The 21,054-nt window shown below is 40.2% G+C and overlaps 1 protein-coding gene across 2 annotated transcripts; it reads left to right on the top strand.

Annotated features, from left to right (window-relative positions):
* The first annotated feature begins 8,159 nt into the window (after positions 1-8,159).
* Positions 8,160-17,631, top strand: LZTFL1 (leucine zipper transcription factor like 1). 2 transcript variants are annotated; one of them, XM_027450171.3, is made up of 10 exons: positions 8,160-8,317; positions 8,749-8,873; positions 9,368-9,562; positions 10,059-10,119; positions 10,635-10,703; positions 12,230-12,295; positions 12,429-12,506; positions 15,147-15,320; positions 15,801-15,904; positions 16,661-17,631. In XM_027450171.3, exons 1-10 carry the CDS (start codon positions 8,315-8,317, stop codon positions 16,677-16,679), a joined length of 894 nt encoding a protein of 297 aa, XP_027305972.2. In that variant the 5' UTR covers positions 8,160-8,314; the 3' UTR covers positions 16,680-17,631. The 2 variants fall into 2 exon arrangements, with proteins under 2 accessions (XP_027305972.2, XP_005016713.3); XM_005016656.6 differs by lacking the exon at positions 8,160-8,317 and adding an exon at positions 8,322-8,443.
* The last annotated feature ends 3,423 nt before the right edge of the window (positions 17,632-21,054 follow it).

Genomic DNA, 21,054 nt, shown 5'->3' with positions numbered 1-21,054 from the left:
TTGGATAACTAGGATAGGAGAGCAGAGGTGGGGGGGCAGCTCTCAGCTAAGCCCAGAGCCCTGCTGGGGAAAGCACGGGGTGCAGGCACAGGATACCATGGGCTGGCAGAGATCTCCTCCATGGGAGCTTCTCCTAATTCAAGCTACATTGGCCATGAGTGAAATGCAGGGTTGGGAGGGTGACATTAACTGTAGCAGGATAAAGGCATGCCCACGGGCAGGTTTCTGGTGTAAAATTAATGTCCACAACCTCCATTATCTCCTTCATGAACCTGAGCACTCTGAATTTTAGTGATTATAATGAGATTGTGCTTAATTCTTCAAAGCAGCAATGACTTAACCTACCCACCTCATACAGCCAGTTCCATTTCCCCAGACCTCTAGGACAGAGCATGGGCTGTTGTTAATCTTGTTGGTTACTTTTTTTTCCTGCCATGTGCCATTTATTGCCAGTGGCAATGGCTTTTTTGCCCACGTAGGTGGGAACTGAGGTGTAATAGCATGAATGTTAGAAATCTTCTTGCCAAATTTCTGGCAACTCTGCTCCCTGTTCACATCCTTGCTTACTGCCATCCACAGGTAATTAGCTCCAAACCAAACCTTGTGGTTTCCCTCCAGCTCACATCGTTATGAAATTGGGCAAGCACCCCCGCCTTCCTCACAAACATATCACGCTCATGCTTGTCAAAAGAACTCGGAAGTATCGATTTTTTTTTTCATTTGTTTAATGTACGTGGGAAAAATAATAATAAAAAAAAAACATTAGCATTTCTTATGTCTTCTTTCAAACCCCAGGGCATTTAATTTAAGGCGCAGCTTGGTAGAGATGTTTTAAACTCCTGATCCAGTCCGAATTCTAGTGGCGGAGATGTGCTCAGCCTGATGCACTGATCCGGTGCTAGAAAGATTTTGCAGAAATGGAACAAAGCTTGGGGTTACACCCTCTTCTGAGGCTGACCTCGAGGTTTCATTTTTCACAGAGAAAACTGTACTGCACTTACACTAAATCTGACTTAAAATGCACCCTCCTCTCCAGAAAAAAATACTGATTTTCCCCTCCCCAAGTAAGAGGGGAACATTAGCCTGCGAGCGAACAACCTTTTAGATTTAATAGAGCCTAATCTGATGACTTGCTTATGAAGGCTGTGCACTAAGTCATGGGCCTGCCCAAAGGCTCTAATCCTAGGCTTTAGTTCTCTCACCCAAGTCCGTAATGAACCCAATGCATTAATTACGCCAAGAGAAAGCAAGAGGGAAAGAGATCTATGGGCAGTGCATCTTATCAGGAGCGTGGTGGCCTGGACTCTGTGCTCTTTGCTGTGTCTCTCACCTCCTGTGCAATCTCTTCACTTCTCCCTGCCTCAGTTTCCCCTGTTCCCGCAGCACTGGCAGTGTGCCCCTGTTTGTTCCCCACTCCTCACTCGTTGCAGCCACCCTCCAAATGCCGAGCCAGGGCTTGCTGCGGTTCCCCACGCTGAGCAAACAGGAGTGTTGTTATTGCCATTCAGAGCGGGTGTACGGAGTAATTAAAGTCATCAAAACCGTTTGCGAGTTCGGGTGTAAATTTTGACATGTTTATGACCTGCTTGGTTTGTTTTCTTTTGAGGCTACACCGTGTTTTCACGACTTCCCCCTACTGACCCAGTTGCAGGTAGAAGCGCGGGCCGCGTTGCTGTCAGCCTGGTCCCACACACGAGGCCCTGGGACTCCACAAAACACGGTACGTGCAGCCAGAAACCCCCTGCCCCATCCCTCGGGTGCACCCAGCTAGCAGCCTTGTCACAGGGAACCAAACAGAGCATCTCATCCACCTTTGGTCTGACCTCAGCCAGAGCCTTTATTTGACATAAAGCTGAGGACGGGACGTGGAAAGCCTTTCCCAAGTGTCACTTGCAGAAATACCCAAAAGAAAAGCTTTGATTGCTCTCTTTAGTCGCTCTTCCCATCCTCAGAGCAGCTGAGCTGTGTGGAAATAATGTCTGGGCTGTGGCTCTCAAGGACTGCTATCATCACCAGCCTTCGATGCTGTCTCCAGAAAACGACCTTTACCATGTCCTGAAAGTCTCTGCCTTCTTTATATTTGCTTTTTAGTGTGAAAATGTGGGTCTCTGGGAACTGAGTTGAAAAATTTGCTTGATGACTCACTTCAGTTGCCACCACTTTCTTAGCATTTACTCAGATCTGCACTCCTCTGCCTTGGCCTAAACTTTTGACCCCTGAGAAGCATTTCATAGTAGTTTGGGCCGCTATTATGTCAACAAGGAACTAGACAATCTTCAAATATAAACATTTTGCACAATAATGCACGATTTGGTGCATTGCTAGGTTGCCAGAACTCTCTTTTTGAGAAGAAAAAAAAAGGTATATCTTCAGGTGAGGCCCCAAGAAAGGATCTGGGGGTAAGTCAGGGGAGAGCTGTTCCTCCATCATTCTGGCCTTTAAGTGGTAGTGCCCCCATGAAGAGAAAGTGCCCCAGGAGAGAAAGTCTTCAGCCTGTAAGTGAGAGCCTCCACCAGCAAAGCAGGGACCACGGCTGCCAACACACCTTGCCATACGACGCTGTAGGTCGGCGATCAGAATAACCAGACTCATGAGGTGGTTTCTTGTTCACACCCATGTCTGTTTAAAGTCTCACGTCAGGGAGGAAGGCACATCAAAACACTGATCTGGGCTTTTTTCTGCCCTCTTCCTTAGAGAACTACTTTCACTGGGAGAGAGCACAGGTCTCTGGCTTCCCTCCGTGCTACACCATATCATTGAGCCTTCACGCAGGACTCTGGGAAGGTGCAGCAGTAGGGGTGTACTTGAAGGAAGGGACCTTGTCCTAAGTTTGATGGCCCTCTTACTCTATGAGGTACTCACTTGCTGAGGCACCTCGTGTGTCTTGGCACATCAATGCTCAGACTGCATGGTTCTGGAACAGCAGGAGCTCACCGAGTCCTCTAAGAAAAGTTATCTCCTAGACTGGAAAACATGCTGAAACACAGCCACAAGCCTTTGAACCCCAAAGATCAAAAAATAAAAGGTAACCACCAGAAAATGCTATTAGTGCATCTAATATTGTGAATGCGAGGAACAGCAGTATGTTGGGCTGGATGATTTTTAAACGTCCCCTCTGACCTATAGTCATCTTTATGTCAGCTGAAACTAGGTGGAGGTACCTGCTGGGGGCAGCCCACGCTTTCCCCACGGCCGGCTGCTTGTTCCCAACACCACACGATGGCTGTCCACTCATTCTTTTTCAGAGCCAGATGCTATAACCCAGACAACCAAAATAGTCCATTGTTTTCCTTTTTGCAATGTTACTTTTAAGAGAGATCATCACCTTCTCTCCTACCCACAGAAAGAAGCAGCTGAAGCACTTGGGAACTCCCAGATAAAAGGAGCGAGCCCTGCTGAGAGTAAAGTTACATCTGTGGCTGCACTGGCTGTAGGGCCAGCTCATTCTGCAATTCATCATAGGTTCTCCTACATCCTCCACCCGCTCAGTAAGCCACACTGTGGTTATGAGACACAGAGCTTGTGAAACTCCCTGTGTTGGAGGAGGGCGAGCGTGGAGGAAGAGCCATGTTAACAGACGAAGTGCTGGTTGCTCTGTTCACACCACCCAGCAGATCCCCAGCATATAAAATGGGCATTTTGCTTCCCAACATAGAAAAATTCCCAAAATTTCCTCCCCCAGCAGCCCCTTGAAAGGTGAAACTGTGGGCTAACAGAAGAGCCAGGTGAGACCGGACCAAGATGTGAGCTCTTCTTAGGGCACACATGTAGACTCCCTGCCATTCTTTGTCAATATTATTTTTTAAACATATACAGAGAATCTTACTGAATGTTTCCATCTGGGGTTGGGACCAATTTTGGCATTCTGTGTCATCCCACCAAACTTACAGTCTTCCCTGTACATCACAGGTGGCTGTGAAGCAGTTCCCACTGGAAATTCTCAGAGGAAACAAGCAACATGCTCACTGTGCTAGAGAGAGGTTGTACCACTTTCACTGCAACCTCTTAGCAAGCGAGACTTTCACAAAAGGCAATGATAGTTTGAGCTTTAAAGTGAAAAGTCTACCAAAAGAAGCAGAGGTCTCAACAGGGCATCCTCTGGATGAGATGGGAAGCACCATCCTGCCCCAGGGACCAGTGAAGTCTGGACAGAGAATGACCCAGACTGCATAAAGCTTCTCAGCGAGCCCTCCAATGCCCAAGATTTCTCAGTGGCATTCAAGAGACTGCCAGAGAGCTCAGTAATTACCACCCACGTTTACTGCTGGAAGCTGTTCTCACAGCTCATCATCATTGTAGTCACAAAGCTGGGACTTTATCATCTTGATATCTTTTTATAGCAATGAGATCAGTGGGACATTTTATATAGGAAAAGTTTTTATTTATCAGCTCTAGTTTTCCTTTCTCTCAATATATACAGGATTCTAGTTCTAGAATCTAGTTCTAGATTGTGCACATTTGACTAATATTCCTCTACCCTTTTCCACTTATATATTCCTCCAATATATTTTGTTTCTTACTCACTCACTTCTCTACTGAGTACTCTTTTTAAACCTCTCTTCATATGGAAGCAGTGCCAAGGATATGATCATTTTTATTGCCTATGCCTATAATTCCAGCAGGCCTTACATGAGATGGGCTGACTAAATCTGCATTAGATAGCCTAAGGAAGGATGCATTAATGTTCTAGACAGCAGAATTGTAGTACTGTCCCTGATGCTATTCCTTTTACATAGCATACATGTGATTTTGTTTTGTTCTGTCTGTTTTTGCCTTTTTTGTTTTGTTTTATTTTGTTTTGCACTTGCTCCACTTTGACAAGATGCTTCACTGATTTCAGAAGGTCCAGATCTTTTTCTGGAATCCGTAAAGTTGTTGTAGAAGTATGCATTTTACACTTTTTCTTCTGCTCTTCATTCTCTTCGTTGTCTGTAATTGAAAACTCTAAACTTAAATACAGTAATTGAAAACTCAAAGCCAGTAAAAAAAAAATAAAAAAAGTAGTTTGTGGCCAGCATTAGAAGAAATATCCAGCAAATAAACACAGTGGCAAGGTACTTTGGTGAGAAAAAGAGACAGTGAGGGACCAATATCTTATAAATTTATTATTGGTTGCATGTGTCAGGTTTTGTCCACCCTCAGAAGCAACATTACCAAAAATATAAATTTCACATAAATTTCAGTGTAGCACCACACCTATCCATACATCCTAAAGGCATGCAGGGAGATTCTCTGCCCTAATCTTAACCCATATATAACAGGCACAGGCTGTGTATATGGTATGCAGTCCTATAGTTTGGCAATGTCCTGATTGTAGTGATTGCCACCTCCAAGGTTCAGGCTGCCTGGATAGCTCTTTGCCTCCTGTTTCCAAGCTATAGGCACACATTGCAGCAATTTGCTTTCTGCTCTCCCTCCGTTAGCTCCTCTTCATCTAACCAAGAACCCGACACATCTGCCCAGACAGAGCCTGCAGGCTTGGTGCAGAATCATTAACAGTGTAAGCAAAAATGATAATAAGAAAATAATGCAGCTGCTACATGCATCTTTTCATCACTGCAAACCAACCTTGAAGGAAAAAATAAAAATGAAGAAAGCACACAGAAGTTGAGAAACAGAGTTTTAAATTGTGTTTATATGAAACTTCCCCAATACATTAATCAGCATAGCCATGCTTTGTGTCATGCTGAGATACTGGGATAAGACAGCTGCTTTTTCTCTGCAGATAGCATAGCTAAAATAAGCCTGCCATTTTAGCCCCAAAACGTTACAGGAATATAAACATTAGCACCACAGAAAGGAGGCAAACTTCCTGATTACACTGAAATTGTAATGTACAAGTGCAGAAACCTCAATGGTAGCACTTACTACTGACAAATCGTAAGATGCTTTGCACATACAAGGTGCTTTTGATGCGGGAATCTCAAAGCATTTTTATAAATTCAGTATACTTCCAAACACCACCTCTGCAGGGTGCTGGAGCAGAGTCATTCCTGTTTTATGGAGAGAAAACGGGAGCACAGCAATTTGTTCTGGCTGACCCAGTAGACAACTGACAGATCCAAACCTGTGAGTAATGATTCCCCACTGTCTTGGGGAGGTGCACAGAGAGCACAAGGGAACAGAAGCTCCCTGGGGTTTACTTTATGTAGTCTTGGACATGGATTTAATCTGTAGGCATCTTCATTTCTTCATCATCAAATTAAAAAAGATTGAAAGTGCAACTGTGTCAGTGGAGTAATGTATTCATTATTTCAATGGGTCTTGAAGACAAAAACATTTTAAAAACTGTAAAGAACACAGACAAATCTGATGCATTTCATATGAACTAAAAGGTGTTGGTAATAATTGTTACAAACAGACCAGACTACTTAATACCTAATTTCTACAAACTTTACAAAAAAAAAAAAAAAAAAAAAAAAATCGCAGAACTTGCATCGTTTTTTTAAAGCTGCTGTGCAAAGATACTGAGAAAAAAAAATGCTGTGTTAACAGACTATCACCCATAAATAAAGCCCACTAAAAGTGATTTTTAAAGCCTGCATATGAATAAGACTGATCCTTTCATGTTTTCTAAAATGTTTCAAAGTCTTTATATCTGAATCCACATACATATTATTGTTGCTGGGGGAAAAAAGAATAATTTCATCATTGTATCTTTTATCTGGTTTTAAAGATAATTATCATTGTGATTTCTGTTTGCTGCTTTGGCTTTGTTTGTTTGCGTCGTGGAGCACAAGCAAAACTAAACTAAGGAGTGTCCAGGTTTCAGTTTTAGTGAGTGCTAACCATCACGTATACATCTGTCCAACACCACAACATTATAAACAAAGTTCCTTAACAGTTTCAGGTCCTTTCGTATAAGAGCTATTAATTTATATTTAAGATCTAATAATCTTGTTCAAGGCAAGAATTTACTGTGGCTCTGTAAGAAGAGACTTCAGCAGATGACTGGATCTCGGTTTGTGTCACATTGGAGTGGTATCAGTGTTACCTAGGTAGAGAATCAAATGAATTAATTTTCAGCGGGATTACTTCAGCAACATGAGCCAAACAAAACGAAATTTGCAACATGCCATGCAGTAACACTGAATGCAAAAATGACAGTGCAGAACGGGGCACTTAGAACCATTTACCAGCTGGGATGCTTACAAATTCATGCCCACTTAACTTTTTTGTTATAACCTCCCATTCGGTTTGCTCATCTCCACCCAAACACCAGGATTTCTGTCCCTCAGATGCTCATACAAGCAGGTGATGTGGCAGTCAGCAAAGCAAGTTAGGAGACAGAGGACAAGCAGGACACACTGGTGCACGGCAAAATCTGTCTTCTGCAGCCAGGAGAGAAACCTGGCAACAGGTGAAAACCTTCTTTCTAGCTACAGTCTCCTGTAGCCTGATGGCTTGGCTTTCCTTAGCCGTATGATTTAACTGGGATTAAAAGCGTCCTCTAGGACAGGCATTTTTACAGACCATATTACTAATGGGGCAACAGAAACGGCTGTGCTTTGGGTAGGTGCCAACCAGGGAGCAGAGCCCCCTGTTCCCCAATGCAGGCAGGGTCACATCGGGACCGTGGACCACGGGGTGACTTGGGCATGGCTCTGCCAGCAGGGTCCCCCAGGAAACTTGTGATGTGGAAGAGGTTTGCGGTGAGGGATAATGTTTGTACGTCCCCTACCACGGCAGCAGGACCGTGCAGCTGCTGGCTGAGCCGAATTTAGGGCATGACCGACTTAACCAAGGGACAGAGTGGTGCCAGAAGCGTAGATGTAGAACGGTATTCCTGCTCACTGCTACTGATCTCGGTATTTCAGACCCAAATTTCGGGCAGCATTTCTCACATCTTCAGGGCACCTGACACAGCAGAGGGCACGCACAACGCCATTTGCGTGCTTAACCTCTCCTGTGCTCATTAGCGAGCGGGCTGGGCGCTATTCTGAAACAGAGAGAAGCCAACAACTCCAAAGCCAGAACTTTTTTATTTATTTTTTTTTTATTTCCAGATGGCATTAAAAAACACAAAACAATAAAACAGCACCACAAGGAACACCCGCCCCCCCCTCCTCCTGCGGAGCGCCCCCCTCAGGGCGCACCAAGATGGCGCCGGGCCGGCCGGGCGGTTGCCCGGGGAAACGGCCGCACGCGGCTGCGCAGCGCAGGGGCAGGGAGGAGAAGCGGGCGCCGAGAGTGACGTCAACGCACCGCAGCCAATAGGAGCGCGGCGCGGGCGCCGGCCGGGCTCTGTTGCCATGGCAACGGGCAGGCAGCCCGGCCCGCCCAACGGCCGCCCCGCAGCGCCCAAGGCGTCGCCATGGTGAGTAGCGGGGCCCGGCCCGCCGTGTGTCGGGGGCACACAGGGAAATGTAGCTATTATTTAACATAACCAATACAATAACGGTACAATAATCCTTTGAAAGCGAGCGCAGGAAGTATTTGGGAGGTAACTCTTGGCAAAACTTGTGGTCATTTTTACTTATTTGTCTGTTTATCGCTATGCATGTATTGAAACAAGAATAAAGTACAACATGCGTAACGCAGTAAGCTGAAGGGGTTGCTGAAATTGTTAAATTGTATCGAACTTGCGTGATAAGACTCAGCGCTAGCCACAAAATCAAGGCTTCAGTGCCCTTACCTGTGTGCTTATATCCCGTGTCCTTTTCAACACCCTTACCTGTATGCTTATATCCCATATCCTTTTCAACACCCTTACCTGTGTGCTTGTATCCCGTGTCCTTGTGTCTGCAGGCAGAGCTGGGCCTCAGTGAGCACCACCAGAATGAAGCCATCAGCTATATGCGCTTCGCGCGTTTCAAGCGTGGCCTGTGCCTCAAAACAGTGGACTCCTGCTTTCAGGACCTTAAGGACAGCAGGTACCACAAAGGGGCTCTGGATTCCACATCACAAGGTCGAAGGAGCAAGAACAGAGCAGGATATGTTGGAAACAACTGCAGGGTTAAATGCTTTATAGGTGACTTTGCACAGTTTACATTTGTGTATTCGTACAGAGGAAGAAAGACCCAATTTTTCCAAACGTCACAAGTCAGTTCTTTTTAATATTGAGTTGTTTGGATTCTGGGGAATTAACAGAGATAGACAGAGTGACATTTCTTTATATCTTATTTCTGATGTGTAAATTTGATGCATGACTATAGTGGAAGTAGTATTCATGATTTTTAATGATAACAAGATAAAATTTAAATGCAACAACCATTTACTAATGTCACTTGTTTAATAACTACTGACAGGGGATGTTTTCAGGAGGACATTGCATTATATACAAGTGATAACAAGTGTAGTAGGGTCTCACAACATCACAAAATTGTTATTTTGATCATATATGACTCACCTTGACTTCTCTGTTTAGACTTGTTGAGGAGACCTTCACAGTTGATGAGGTGACAGACATGCTGGATGGGCTGCAGACTGTTGTACACAGCGAAGTGGAGTCCGAGCTCATAAATACAACTTACACCAATGTTTTGCTTCTGCGCCAGCTCTTTGCACAGGCTGAGAAATGGTACCTTAAGTTACAGACAGACATCTCTGAACTGGAGAATCGGTAACTATATTGGGCTAAATAAAATGTCTTTCAGTAATAAGAAAACTCCCAAATGTTGATTATTTGCATTCTTTTCCTAACCATAGAAACCTGCTCTTTCCCTATTTTATCAATGAGAGGTTAATTTCAAGACTTCTTATCTATAAATTTGTGAGATACACGATGCTTTCAAATTTATCAGGAAGATGCTTTTATTGATAATGTTCCTATTTGATTAATTCATCGATTATAAGCAGCTAGTGGGATTTGACTAAAAAGCATGTGTTGTCTAAGCAGGTTATATTTAAATCAAGGATGCCAAGTCTTGCAGTTTTAATGCATCTTCCCTACTATTGCATGACGTTATCTGTAGCATTTATTGCATTTGCTTGGGATTTCATCTTGTACTTCTAAGGGGAATCTGATAAGCACTAATGAGCATCAGCCTGGTAAAATGTGTTTCATAGCACAGTTCATTTACTAAATAAATGCCTCTTTTTTGTTTTTTGTTTTCAAGAGAACTTTTGGAACAGGTTGCTGAATTTGAAAAGTCAGAGTTTACTTCTTCAAACAAAAAGGTAGACTTTTATTTTAAACTATTATAATTAAATGCCAAGTGATGTCATGACAGATGTTTGAAATATTTTAGTGCTTCATCTTGGGTGTGGCTCTGACTTACCTTGTGTGGTTAGCAATGCATCTTATTTGTTTTGTAGCATAAATACATATTTAGTTAATACGTATTTGAACATTTAAAGTAAGAATTAAAATTATTTTGACCTCTGTTTATATTTTTGACTCTTACAAACATTTAAATATTTAGGGTTTTTTTCTTAACTTTTTACTCTTTTGGTTATTGCAGCATGGATAGTCTTCTCTAAACTCAAGTTCACAATCCTTTTCTGACTCTATGTAGTATTTTTGTTTAGCTGGAAGTGGTGTCTGTAATTTAGGAGCCAAGGTATCAATAAAAAATTAACTAGACAGACATTTGTTTGTGTTGACTATTTGTTATTTTACAGACTAAATGAGTACTTTTGTTTCTCCTAGAATTCTGTGTAATGTAATTTTTTAACATTTATTATTTCTTTAGCCCAGTGCAGATCTCATTAAACCAAAACTGGCTCCAATAAATGAAGGTGGGTCAGAGCTGCTAAACAAGGTAAGGATTTGTCCCTTGACGCAGTTGTAGTTGATGACTGTTCTGCTTATTCAACTGAACTGGAAATACTCTGGACATACTCTACAGTGGTGTGTCTGTAATGTCCCTGTCACTATTTTAATGTCAATGTAACATACCACAGAATGTAAAGCAAAATGGTAATAAATTAATTTTGTAAAGCATCATCTATTTATTGTGTAATTACAACCTTTCACATATATTGCAATATTGAACTTCCCTTTGCAAAGACATTTTATAATTATTTATTTTTCCATGATTGAGTTTAATTAGTAGAAACCAGTAAATAATTTGTTTTATGAGGCTGGCTTTCCAGCAAAGAAATAAATTAAAATTTGTATCTGGCTGTTAGGTTTTCGGACGTGCTCTTTGTCACTGGAAGTCAATCCTGTTACATGCAGTCTTTTTTGTTATTGTTGTTGTTAATAGCTTAAATTCCTCCTAAAATAATAGACACTTAAAGAATTTGGAAAGTAATAATTTTGTAAATGTCTGATTTCCCACTTGTTAAATAATTTCCGAATAATAAGAAACTTTCTTATACTAATGTTTTCAATTGCTTTTATTATGTATTAAACTCATTTAGTACAATCAAGCTCTTTTTAAAATGCCTTACATTTCTTACAATACACTTTTAATATATGGGGAATCCAGAAATCTTGTGAGGAGTTGTGTTTTCTGTCTTCTAACCTGCATTTCCAAATGATCTGTCAAGTACAATGTCTCAATCAAATTGTTGTTTCCTTGTAAAATAGTTAAAACATTCATCTTAAATGTGTGTTATAACTCAGTGTAGTTATTCTTCAAAAATAAATTAAAAATCTGTCACACAACAGGTTTTTGTAGAGCACATACATCCGATGATTTTTTTTTTTCCAAAAAGTGCAGTGAATTTATTCTGACTGATAAAACACACTTATTTTATACATGTATAACACCACGCTTAGGGACATGGCTTAGTGGGTGATGTTGGTTGTAGGGAGATGGTTGGACCAGATGATCTTGGATGTCTTTTTCAGCCATAATGATTCTACAATTCTGTGATTTCATGTGACACAGAATATCATCTGAGGTAACCTGGTATTTGTCTCTCTGAAACAGGAACCATAAATAAATTCTTAGCTGCCTGTTGATTGAAAATACAAGCAAGAAGCAGCAATGAGATTTTCATCTCTGAACATGCAATTTGGTTTATTGAGGATCTTGATACTCAAAATATGCTGAACTGGCTAATCCCAATTCAGTAAAACACGTGCTAAATTTAAATGAGAGGTTCTGTAGATTACAGTAGAACTGGAGACTTAAATTTCTTGCTGACTGAGGCAGAAAACCCAATAATTTGCAAGATAGGCTTTAAGGAGGTAATCAGGAGTCCTTATCAGCAAGGTCATTTTTATGAGCATTTACAAGCCTGCTTGTTTTCAAGGAAGAAAATAGCCTAGGAAATATTTGGAAAATTCAAACTAGCACAAGCCTGTTCACAAACTTTCTTTTTTATTTGCTCAAAGGCGGTTGCTTGTCTTCAAGAAGAAAATGAAAAGCTGAAGACCAGACTGAGGACAATAGAAACACAGGTAAATTTTCTGTAAGTCGGGGTACTTAATGCTGTTTACATATTAAAGAAATCAAAATAAGAGTTCCATGGCTATTATTTTTAATTTTTCAAAGTTTTCAATTAAAATATATTTATTTTTCAATGTATCACAGGCTACAGCTGCATTAGATGAGAAGTCCAAACTGGAGAAGTCACTGAAGGATTTACAGATGATCCAGGGAGATCAAAAGGTAAATATAACTGAGATTTGGGCCTCTCACTACAAGGATACTGAGGTGCTGGAGCATGTCCAAAGAAGGGCAGTAAAGCTGGTGAGGGGTCTAGAGAACACGTCCTAGGAGGAGTGGCTGAGTGAGCTGGGATTGTTTAGTCTGGAGAAGGGGAGGCTCAGGAAAACCTTATTGCTCTCTTACCTTAAAGGAGGCTATAGCGAGGTGTTCAGGCGCTTCTCCCCAGCACCAAGTGGTAAGACAAGAGGAAATGGCCTTAAGTTGTGGCAGGGGAGTTTTAGGTTGGTTATTAGGAAAAATGTCTTCACTGAAAAGGTTATGAAGTATTGGAATAGGGGAAGTAGTTGAGTCAGCATCCCAGCAGGTACCCAAAAACATGTAGAAGTAGACCTTCGGGACATGGTTTAATGGTGGATTTCGCAGTGTTGGGTTAAAGTTTGGGCTAGATTTTAGATGTTTTTTCCAACCTAAATGATTCTGTAATTTCCACCCCGCTCCCTGTGTTAAACACAACTGTTGCCAGTACATCTGAAAAGTAGGTCTGTATGCCATGTTTCTTTTATGGCAGATATAAAACTTGGTTAGTGTTGTCACGTTCCTGCTGACATTGTCTTGTTCCTGCTGGTCTGTCAATTAGCAGATAATCCAGTATGTTAGCTTATTTTATGACATATATTTCATGTCACATAGACCATGGTAAGTTATTATCAGAAATAGTATTCCAGATACTGTCAGAGAATAGTATTCCAGAGTTCATATTCTTAAGAGCAACGTTTGCATTAACAAATACTTTTTTTGTTTGTTTTTCTTCCTATTTAATCTGGTTATTTGCTTGTTTGTTTGTGGGGCAAAAGAAAACACTAATTATTTCAAACATTTGTCACACTTAACTGGATATAGACAAGCCAGACACTGTAATGTCATTGTTTTGAGAATATTTTTTTTAATTCCTGCCATATTTACAGACTTGAAGCTAAGTTCAGTATCATAAAATTTTTCACTTTAATTTTCGTATTTTAATCCTGCTTTCTTTTCATTTTGCTTTCTAATTGGTTTATGGTATGTACTTGGCTTTCTTAGTATGTTTGAATTGTATCTAGTAACTTCCAAAATCTGTATTCAATAACAGTATTTAATAGGGAACTTGATTTGTCATTCAGACAAATATTTTATCTGTTTTGTTAATCCTTAAATTATGAAAGGTTTAATATTAGAGGGTTTTATTAAGTCCTGGATAATCATGCTTGTAGTTTTAAAAGATTGGAAGCAAATCTCATCCTACTTTTCTGGTTAAATATGAATTGGCCTGAATGTCAGGGTGGTGACTGAGTTATCTACAGCTTTCATGTTCTAACTTGCTCTCTCTATGATCTGTCACCTTCTTCTCCAGCGCTTTGTCTCTCCCTGGGCATGTATATGTGGTTGAAACTAGCTAGTAGATACAGCATAGATATATACAACTGTATTTAATCAATGAATGTATTAGTTTTTTGAAGAACATGCTCAATTTTATGTGGTTTCTCTTCATATTTTTACAAGATGGGTGTCAATAAAATCATAAGAACCCAGTTGTACATTAAGCGGTAATTCTCAAACTCTTTAGGCAAACATGTCATGAGTACCAAACCACATTTTTGAGGACTAGCTGTTAGCTCAGCAGACTTTGTTTAATTTATTTTCTATTTTTTAATAGATTAATATGATTTCACAGACCAAGTGTGAACCACACTTGGGGAGCAACTGCTCTGTTGGGTCAGTCTAGCATGAGGATTTAGAATTTTTGTGCAATATTTTCAGTGTTACAGTAAGAATAGATAGGGATCTATGCTATACATACTAATATACTCAGCATAGACAAAGGAGCAGAGCTTGTTTCATTCTCAAGTTTTGTGCTTTTTAAGGTGCCAGTGGTTCAGCCTCATCCTGAGTCATTAGACTTTTGAGAGTTTGAAGTTCAGTTTTTATTCCTGAGAGAGGGTTTTTTTAAATGGAAATCCATAGAATAATTACATGAATATAATGTTTTGTGACCCAGGACCGATTGCTAGAAGAGTTTGGGTTGTTTCACCTCACAAGGAAAAAGTAAAGTTGCTTCACAAGCAACTGTGGAGGCTCTTCTTGTATTTCATCCGAGAACAGTACAGTATTGGTACCTGATTAATAATATGATCCTTAACATTTTCATCCATTCCTACAAAGCATTACCCTAATGGCTTTTAAAACAGCTGTGATATGTTACCCACTTTAAAAACACCTTAAAGATGCTGTTTTAATCTTACTATGTAACTTTCTGTATGCTGAAGACCTTCATGCGATGTGCTTCATCATGTGGTTTTGCTTAACGCCTATAGAAGTAAAATGAGATCATGAAATCTCAACAGGGCAGAGGAACTATCTTTAAAATGCATTTATTAACATTTGTTAAGTTAGAAATTCTCTAGTGCTTTAACTAACTTCATTAGTTCACTCACTTTGGTAAATAACTTTGTTAATTAAAGCGCTTCTAGTTTAGGCTTTACAGGAAAAGAGTAAACATCATAAAAATTAAGATGTACCTATTTTATGTGGAATTCTGCTTTTGGCATTTTTAATATTTCTTCTCTTGCATTTAACATATTTTAAATATTTCTTCTTTTGAAGACAAATGTAAACAAGGATATCACTGAACTCGAGAACAGAGTGGCAGCTTTGAAATGCCAGTTAGAGAAGACTTTGAACGATTCTACTGCAAACCAAAAATCCCTGGAAGAGAACTTGGTGACGACAAAGCATGACTTGCTTAAGCTTCAGGATCAGCTATCCACAGCTGAGAAGGTTGGCATTTCATTGTAATGTAAAGATGAGCTCCTTACTCACTTTTTACCTGATTAGTAAATTAAAAAGCACATGGTATAAGATACAGCGTTTACTGGGTCACACTGGTGCTAGTGTATTTTTGTTATTTCTTTGGAAAACATGTTACATGTAGAATAGCAAAGCCACAACTAACTGTGTGGTTGCAATGAAATGAATATTTTAAAATTGCCTCTTTGTCCGCATAGTCATTTCTGAATGAAGATGGTGTTCCCTGTCTTCAGAAGATTTTAGCCTGCTTTCCATAGAAAATGAAGCTTGTATTGTTCTGTCTGTCCCAGTAATATCATCTGAATCTACTAGCTGATTTCATCTAAATTTGAATAAGGTATAGAACTGCTATTCTGAAACTTGAGGGGGAAAAAAGGTCATATTTTAAGAAGTGTATTAGCATGGTTTTCATTAATATTCAAATAATATGTTGGTGTTATTATCACGTAGGAGTTAGAGAAGAAATTTCAGCAAACAGCTGCTTACCGCAACATGAAAGAAATTCTTACTAAGAAGAATGAACAGATAAAGGATCTACGTCGAAGGCTTTCCAAGTAAGTGGTGCTGTTCTATCTGTCCAAACAGGATCCGTATTCTGTTCCTATTTTTTGTTGTTGTTCTGTCTCTAAAGCAGACTGTAAATTTCCCCTTAAAAAGAATTTCTAGTAGGCTGTTCCCTGATTTTTGACAAGCCAGTCCTTTTAATGGATGTAAGGTGAGTGGGACTGAACTGTGCCTGCAATCTTAGCTATCGCCTACAAGTAATGTAGTAAGGAGGGGATACAAAACATCAGCGAGTGCAGTAGGAAAGCCCCCAGAACCTAGACACAGAGATACAGAAGGGAGATGTACCAGCTTTACCTTTTTTCTTCCACACTTCCTTACGGGAATGGGAAGTGCATAGTATGTAAGCATGGTTAGGCTCATATTGGATAAATCAGGATACACCTGTCCCTTGTATTGGGTAGAAGACCCAGATAGGGTCATTCTGCAAGTGGCAAGTGAGCTTTGACAGTGTTGATGCCTGGAGGAGGACAGAGGTGGAACTTGAAACTTCTGCCTGTATTTTGGGATTTGTGGGTACATTCCAGTTCATTCTCTCATTCTACTATTTGGTAAACTGGCCAATATTAAAAGGAGAAGGTAGTCTGGAAAGTATACGCGTTTGTCTGTGCCCTGAGTCATGTGGTGCACCTTGACAGGAATGCATCGCTAATGGGAGTAATTCATTACTTGGGTTTTGTATGTTCTCTAGAGGTAAAATGTTTCTTGACTATTTTCTGTTCTGTTATTTATTTTTTCATCCTCAGATATGAGCCAGAAGACTGAGATACCAGAAATATCTGATCTATCAAAAGCTGCCATAGAAAGAAGATATAGACTGGCGTTATTTTTTAACAATTTTTGTTTTGAATGGTTTATTCTATGTTTCTAGTGCTTAACATAACTTCCTATTGATACTAAAAAGGATGCTGAAACCTCTACCTTACTTCCTTACAGATTTGCAATTTATAGCTATTAGCTTATGTAGTCATGTTTTTAATTAACCATTGACATTCCTTGAGAAATAGCAAACAGCAACTTATTGAAGAACTGAGACAATTCTTTACAAAGAAAGGAGTTTATTTTTGTTAAGAAAAGAAAAATAAAAATAAGCACCAGGGTTTTTATATTGTTGTCCCTGAGGTGAAAACTCGAGTTATGTTTGTATAGTTCACATAGCCATGCAGCGGCATTATATGTGAAAATTGTATCAGTAACAGTAAACAGTAGGGAAAAAAAGAAAGAAACATGCTGATTCCATAGCATTATTTCACACTGAATAGCTGAGCCCTTAACAAAATGTGACCAGTAACATTTGGCTAGACGGTACTCATTGGGTGAGGTAAATATGCTTTCAGGGGAAGCACTAGACCCTTTCAGATAAAACCACTTATTGGAGCTATGATCTTTCCCTTTAAATTATTTGAAACAAATGTGAATGTTGGAATACCAGTTCTGATTGTTCCAATGTTCTCAATGTTAAGATGAACATCTGAAAAAGCACGAGGAAGTTGCTAATGGAGCAGCTTTCTCAGGAAATACATTACTTTAGATATTGTCACCTCCTTATTTGTAACCTCACCAGAAAACAGTTTACCTCTCTCAGAGTCTTTTATTTGTAATCCTCTGCCTTGAATTTATCTGGCATCCTCTTAATACTGCGTTTTACTTGTTCGTCTTTCTCTGTTCATATGTATGTTGTATATTTCTCCAAATAAAACCAGTATGTTTTCAAACATCTCATATTTAAGGAGTTTTTCTGTTATTGTTGCTGTTGGTTTTGTGTTTGCTTTTTTTATCATGAATGTCTTATATATATTTTAAATATTTGTAGAAAGTACTGCCAGATCAATAAAGGATCTTGCTGGAAATGCAGAGATGTAAATATCAGATTCGTGCCCAGAGCCACACCCATCAAACAGCTGTAAAAAAGTGTTTCAGTGGCAGGGCTGGGACCAGGTGCATGTCAGAGAAACTGGCATATAACTGTACTTGTCTTGGGAGCTGCTTGAGCTGAAATGGATCATTTTTCCTCACTCTTTCTTGAACAGGCTAAGTTGTTAAGATGGCTATTGTAGTGATTCCACAATCAAATCTGCTGTAAATTTGTAGTCTGTTGGCTATTTCTCCCCACTGTTTTAGCAAGTTTGGTTTGGAATAAAGTCCAGTGCCTGTAGTGTGATACTATTGATGTAGTATGACAGCAAGGCTTTGTGGGATGACATGCTCCACACATAAGGTCTGTTAAATTCAGAAGAGATTTTGTTCTTTGTATAGTCACAAAAATGTTGTGTTCTTAATAGGGATGTACCAAAGATCTTCCTGGTTTGTGTTTCCTCATGGCAATTATGTTGACACCAACACGATGGCTTGTCTGGGTGAATACTGTGTTTTGCTTTGTAATGAAACTAATTCTAACAAGATCTGTTACTATTTCTAAACTGACAAGCAAAGGGTGGAGCAAGGCTGATGCTCTTTTTTTCTGGTGAATCCTTGGAAGTTGACTTAGCTAGACTATTGAATCTCTGATATTCCCTTCAGTCTTTGGTTAGAAACCATTTCAACAAGCACATATGCTCTCCATTTCAGCCTCCGTAAACAAGATGGCCATATGCTAGCGCAGTTACAGACCTTGTTATCTCTTCAAAGGAGTAAGGCAAATCTCATAGAGAGCTGTGCAGTGCAAAATCGAAACACTGACTTTGATTAGCTATCTTGCTGATTGCCGGTTTAGTGAGTATGAGATTAGTGTGATTGCTGTCATTTGTATTGCTAATGGTTAAGTGAAAGGTCTTGTTTGGAGCTCTAGATAAACATACATCATCTGTTGGGCTGCCAGAGGAGACGTGGAGCATTATCCAACAGCGATTCTCCTTTTGTTGAGATAGGCATGGTGTTTTGAAGATGGAGATGACATCTGAACCTCTTCTGATCGTGTCTGACATGTCTAAAGCTTCACTTATTTCCCCATAGTGTAAATTCTAATATTGCTTTTATTTGCTTTTGTTCTTGGAAGTTTATTATACTGCTCAAATAGGCATCATCCATTTTTTTCCACTCCAGCTGTTAGTTACCAAGCTATGCCTGAAGCGAATATTAAAAAGGAAAATTTCTCCATAAGCAGCTGATCTGCAGGAATGAACTCTTTTTCTTTGATTGCTTTCGTTCGTTTGTTTTCTGTGTTTTGCTTGCAAACTGAAGAGTGTCTTCTACAGGAATTAAATGTAGGCAGCTCGGCTTTGCTGGTGTTGACCATGACAGCCAACCAACAAACCTATGCTGCAGTCTGACGTCAGGGCAGCTGCAATTTGGATGCTTCCCACATACTTGATTTTGAGAAAAGCACAATCCTCTACCATGCACCTACTTTTTTTTTAATTTATTTATTTTTTAATCCAGCCAAAAAGTTCTTGAGATTCCTCTGTTTGATTTCCAACTTCTGGTATTCCCAAGGGCAGCTCTTGTTTTCTGCATGGTAGCAAATGCTGTCAAAGCAGGCAAATGGTTCTTTCTGCCCCAGGAAACGAACACGAATCATCTTGGGGTGTAAGGTGGCTGAATGGATCGAGATCAAAAAAATTGAAGCTGTGCAAGGAGTGCAAGCCTTTTAAAAAAACACTAAAAATGATTTAATGTCATTTCAGGATAGGTTTGTATGTGAGTAGGTAAGAAATTTTAAAAAGAACTTTAAAAAATAAAGGCAATTTAGTTTTTCAGAGGATGGGTCTGAGGGCTGGGTGAACTAGGTTCAATTCTCTGAAGCAGAACTGCATTGAGTACACCTTCTTGGAGGAAATACCCTAAAAATAAATTAAGTCAAGAGATGGATAGCTGTGGTGCTAGAAAAAAGCCATGAAAGTGAAAAGAGGGCCTCTTGTCAGGTGTATTTTCTTGGGTGTAAGGCCTCCATAAAGATGCTTTACATTATCGATCTCTGGAGACTGAGGTAGTGCAGAATGGTTTCAGGGTGATTAATGGGGTGGGTGTAAGTGTTCAGAGTACCAACCTCAAGGGCATCATCTACAGTTTGGAACCAAGCAGCAAGAAGTAGTGATAAGCAGGAGGAACGATTGCAATCCGGCAGTCCTAATGACTGCTTAGGGAAATAACCATACTCTCCAGATACACCTGGGGCAATCAGCCAGCGGTGTCACAGCCGACGGGCTGTCAGAGATCTGGAAATCCACCGGGATTCTTTTTCTCTCATGAAGTGAAGAAACAACAGCACATGCTACCATAGATGGAGAGACAAAAGACGAGGATTTTCAGTTGGTACCTTCAGCTAAGTAATTCCAGTTTTGCTTCAGTGAGAAATGGGATTCTCTGCTTCTTTTAGCACCTTCTGATTAGGTTTACATGGGGCAGTTCTCTTGCCATCCCTGACCTGTTCTGGGGATGAACTCCTACTGTTTTTCAACCGTTCCCCCAGACCACACACTCTTTAATTTGTGATATACAGGGGGAAAAAAAGTTCTTACTAATCATCCTTTAACATGACCAATGAAATGATCAACGTTTCTTGCTTATCTATTAAAGACTTATCTCCGTTCCTCCAGATAAAGCAAAAGTCCTCACCCAACCTAAAGGAAGGAAACCTACAGAAGATAAAATCTTGACTGGCATCAGAAATAGCATCTCGATTTCCTGAGGTATGTGCGGAAAATCCTACAGCAAGAACCCGAGCTGTTTGTGAGACTGGCATTTATGAGAGGCAATGATTCATTTCATTGCATCTGAACTTCCTGATCTGGCCCGACCCGAGCTGAGGATGGCACACCTCTGTGCCTGCACACCCTCCCACATCCATTAGTAAACTAGTTTGAAATGTAATGGGAAGGAGGTACAGAGCCAAGGAAATGTTTAACTTGATTATGCTCATCAGTAGCTGTAATCTATTCACACAGAAGCATCCCAAGTGCTGGTGATGTGCTATTTTTAAGGCTCTCCTTCCTGTGTGCTATTGAAAGCTGCCAGTTATTTATCGTCTGTAATAAATCCCACAGCACGATTTAAGCGTCATCTGTAATAAATCCCACAGGCGGTGAGGGACACTTATTTTTTAATAACTTGCAACAGTTTTCTTGATGTGGGATAGTTAGTGATACCTGAAGCTTCTCAGCCTGTCCTTCAGTTTAGTAGCTTTTGGCCCTAAAATTGCCTC

Source organism: Anas platyrhynchos, chromosome 2, assembly GCF_047663525.1.
Source record: "Anas platyrhynchos isolate ZD024472 breed Pekin duck chromosome 2, IASCAAS_PekinDuck_T2T, whole genome shotgun sequence".
Taxonomy (NCBI): Eukaryota; Metazoa; Chordata; class Aves; order Anseriformes; family Anatidae; genus Anas; species Anas platyrhynchos.
This window is presented reverse-complemented; position numbering and strand designations above follow the sequence as displayed.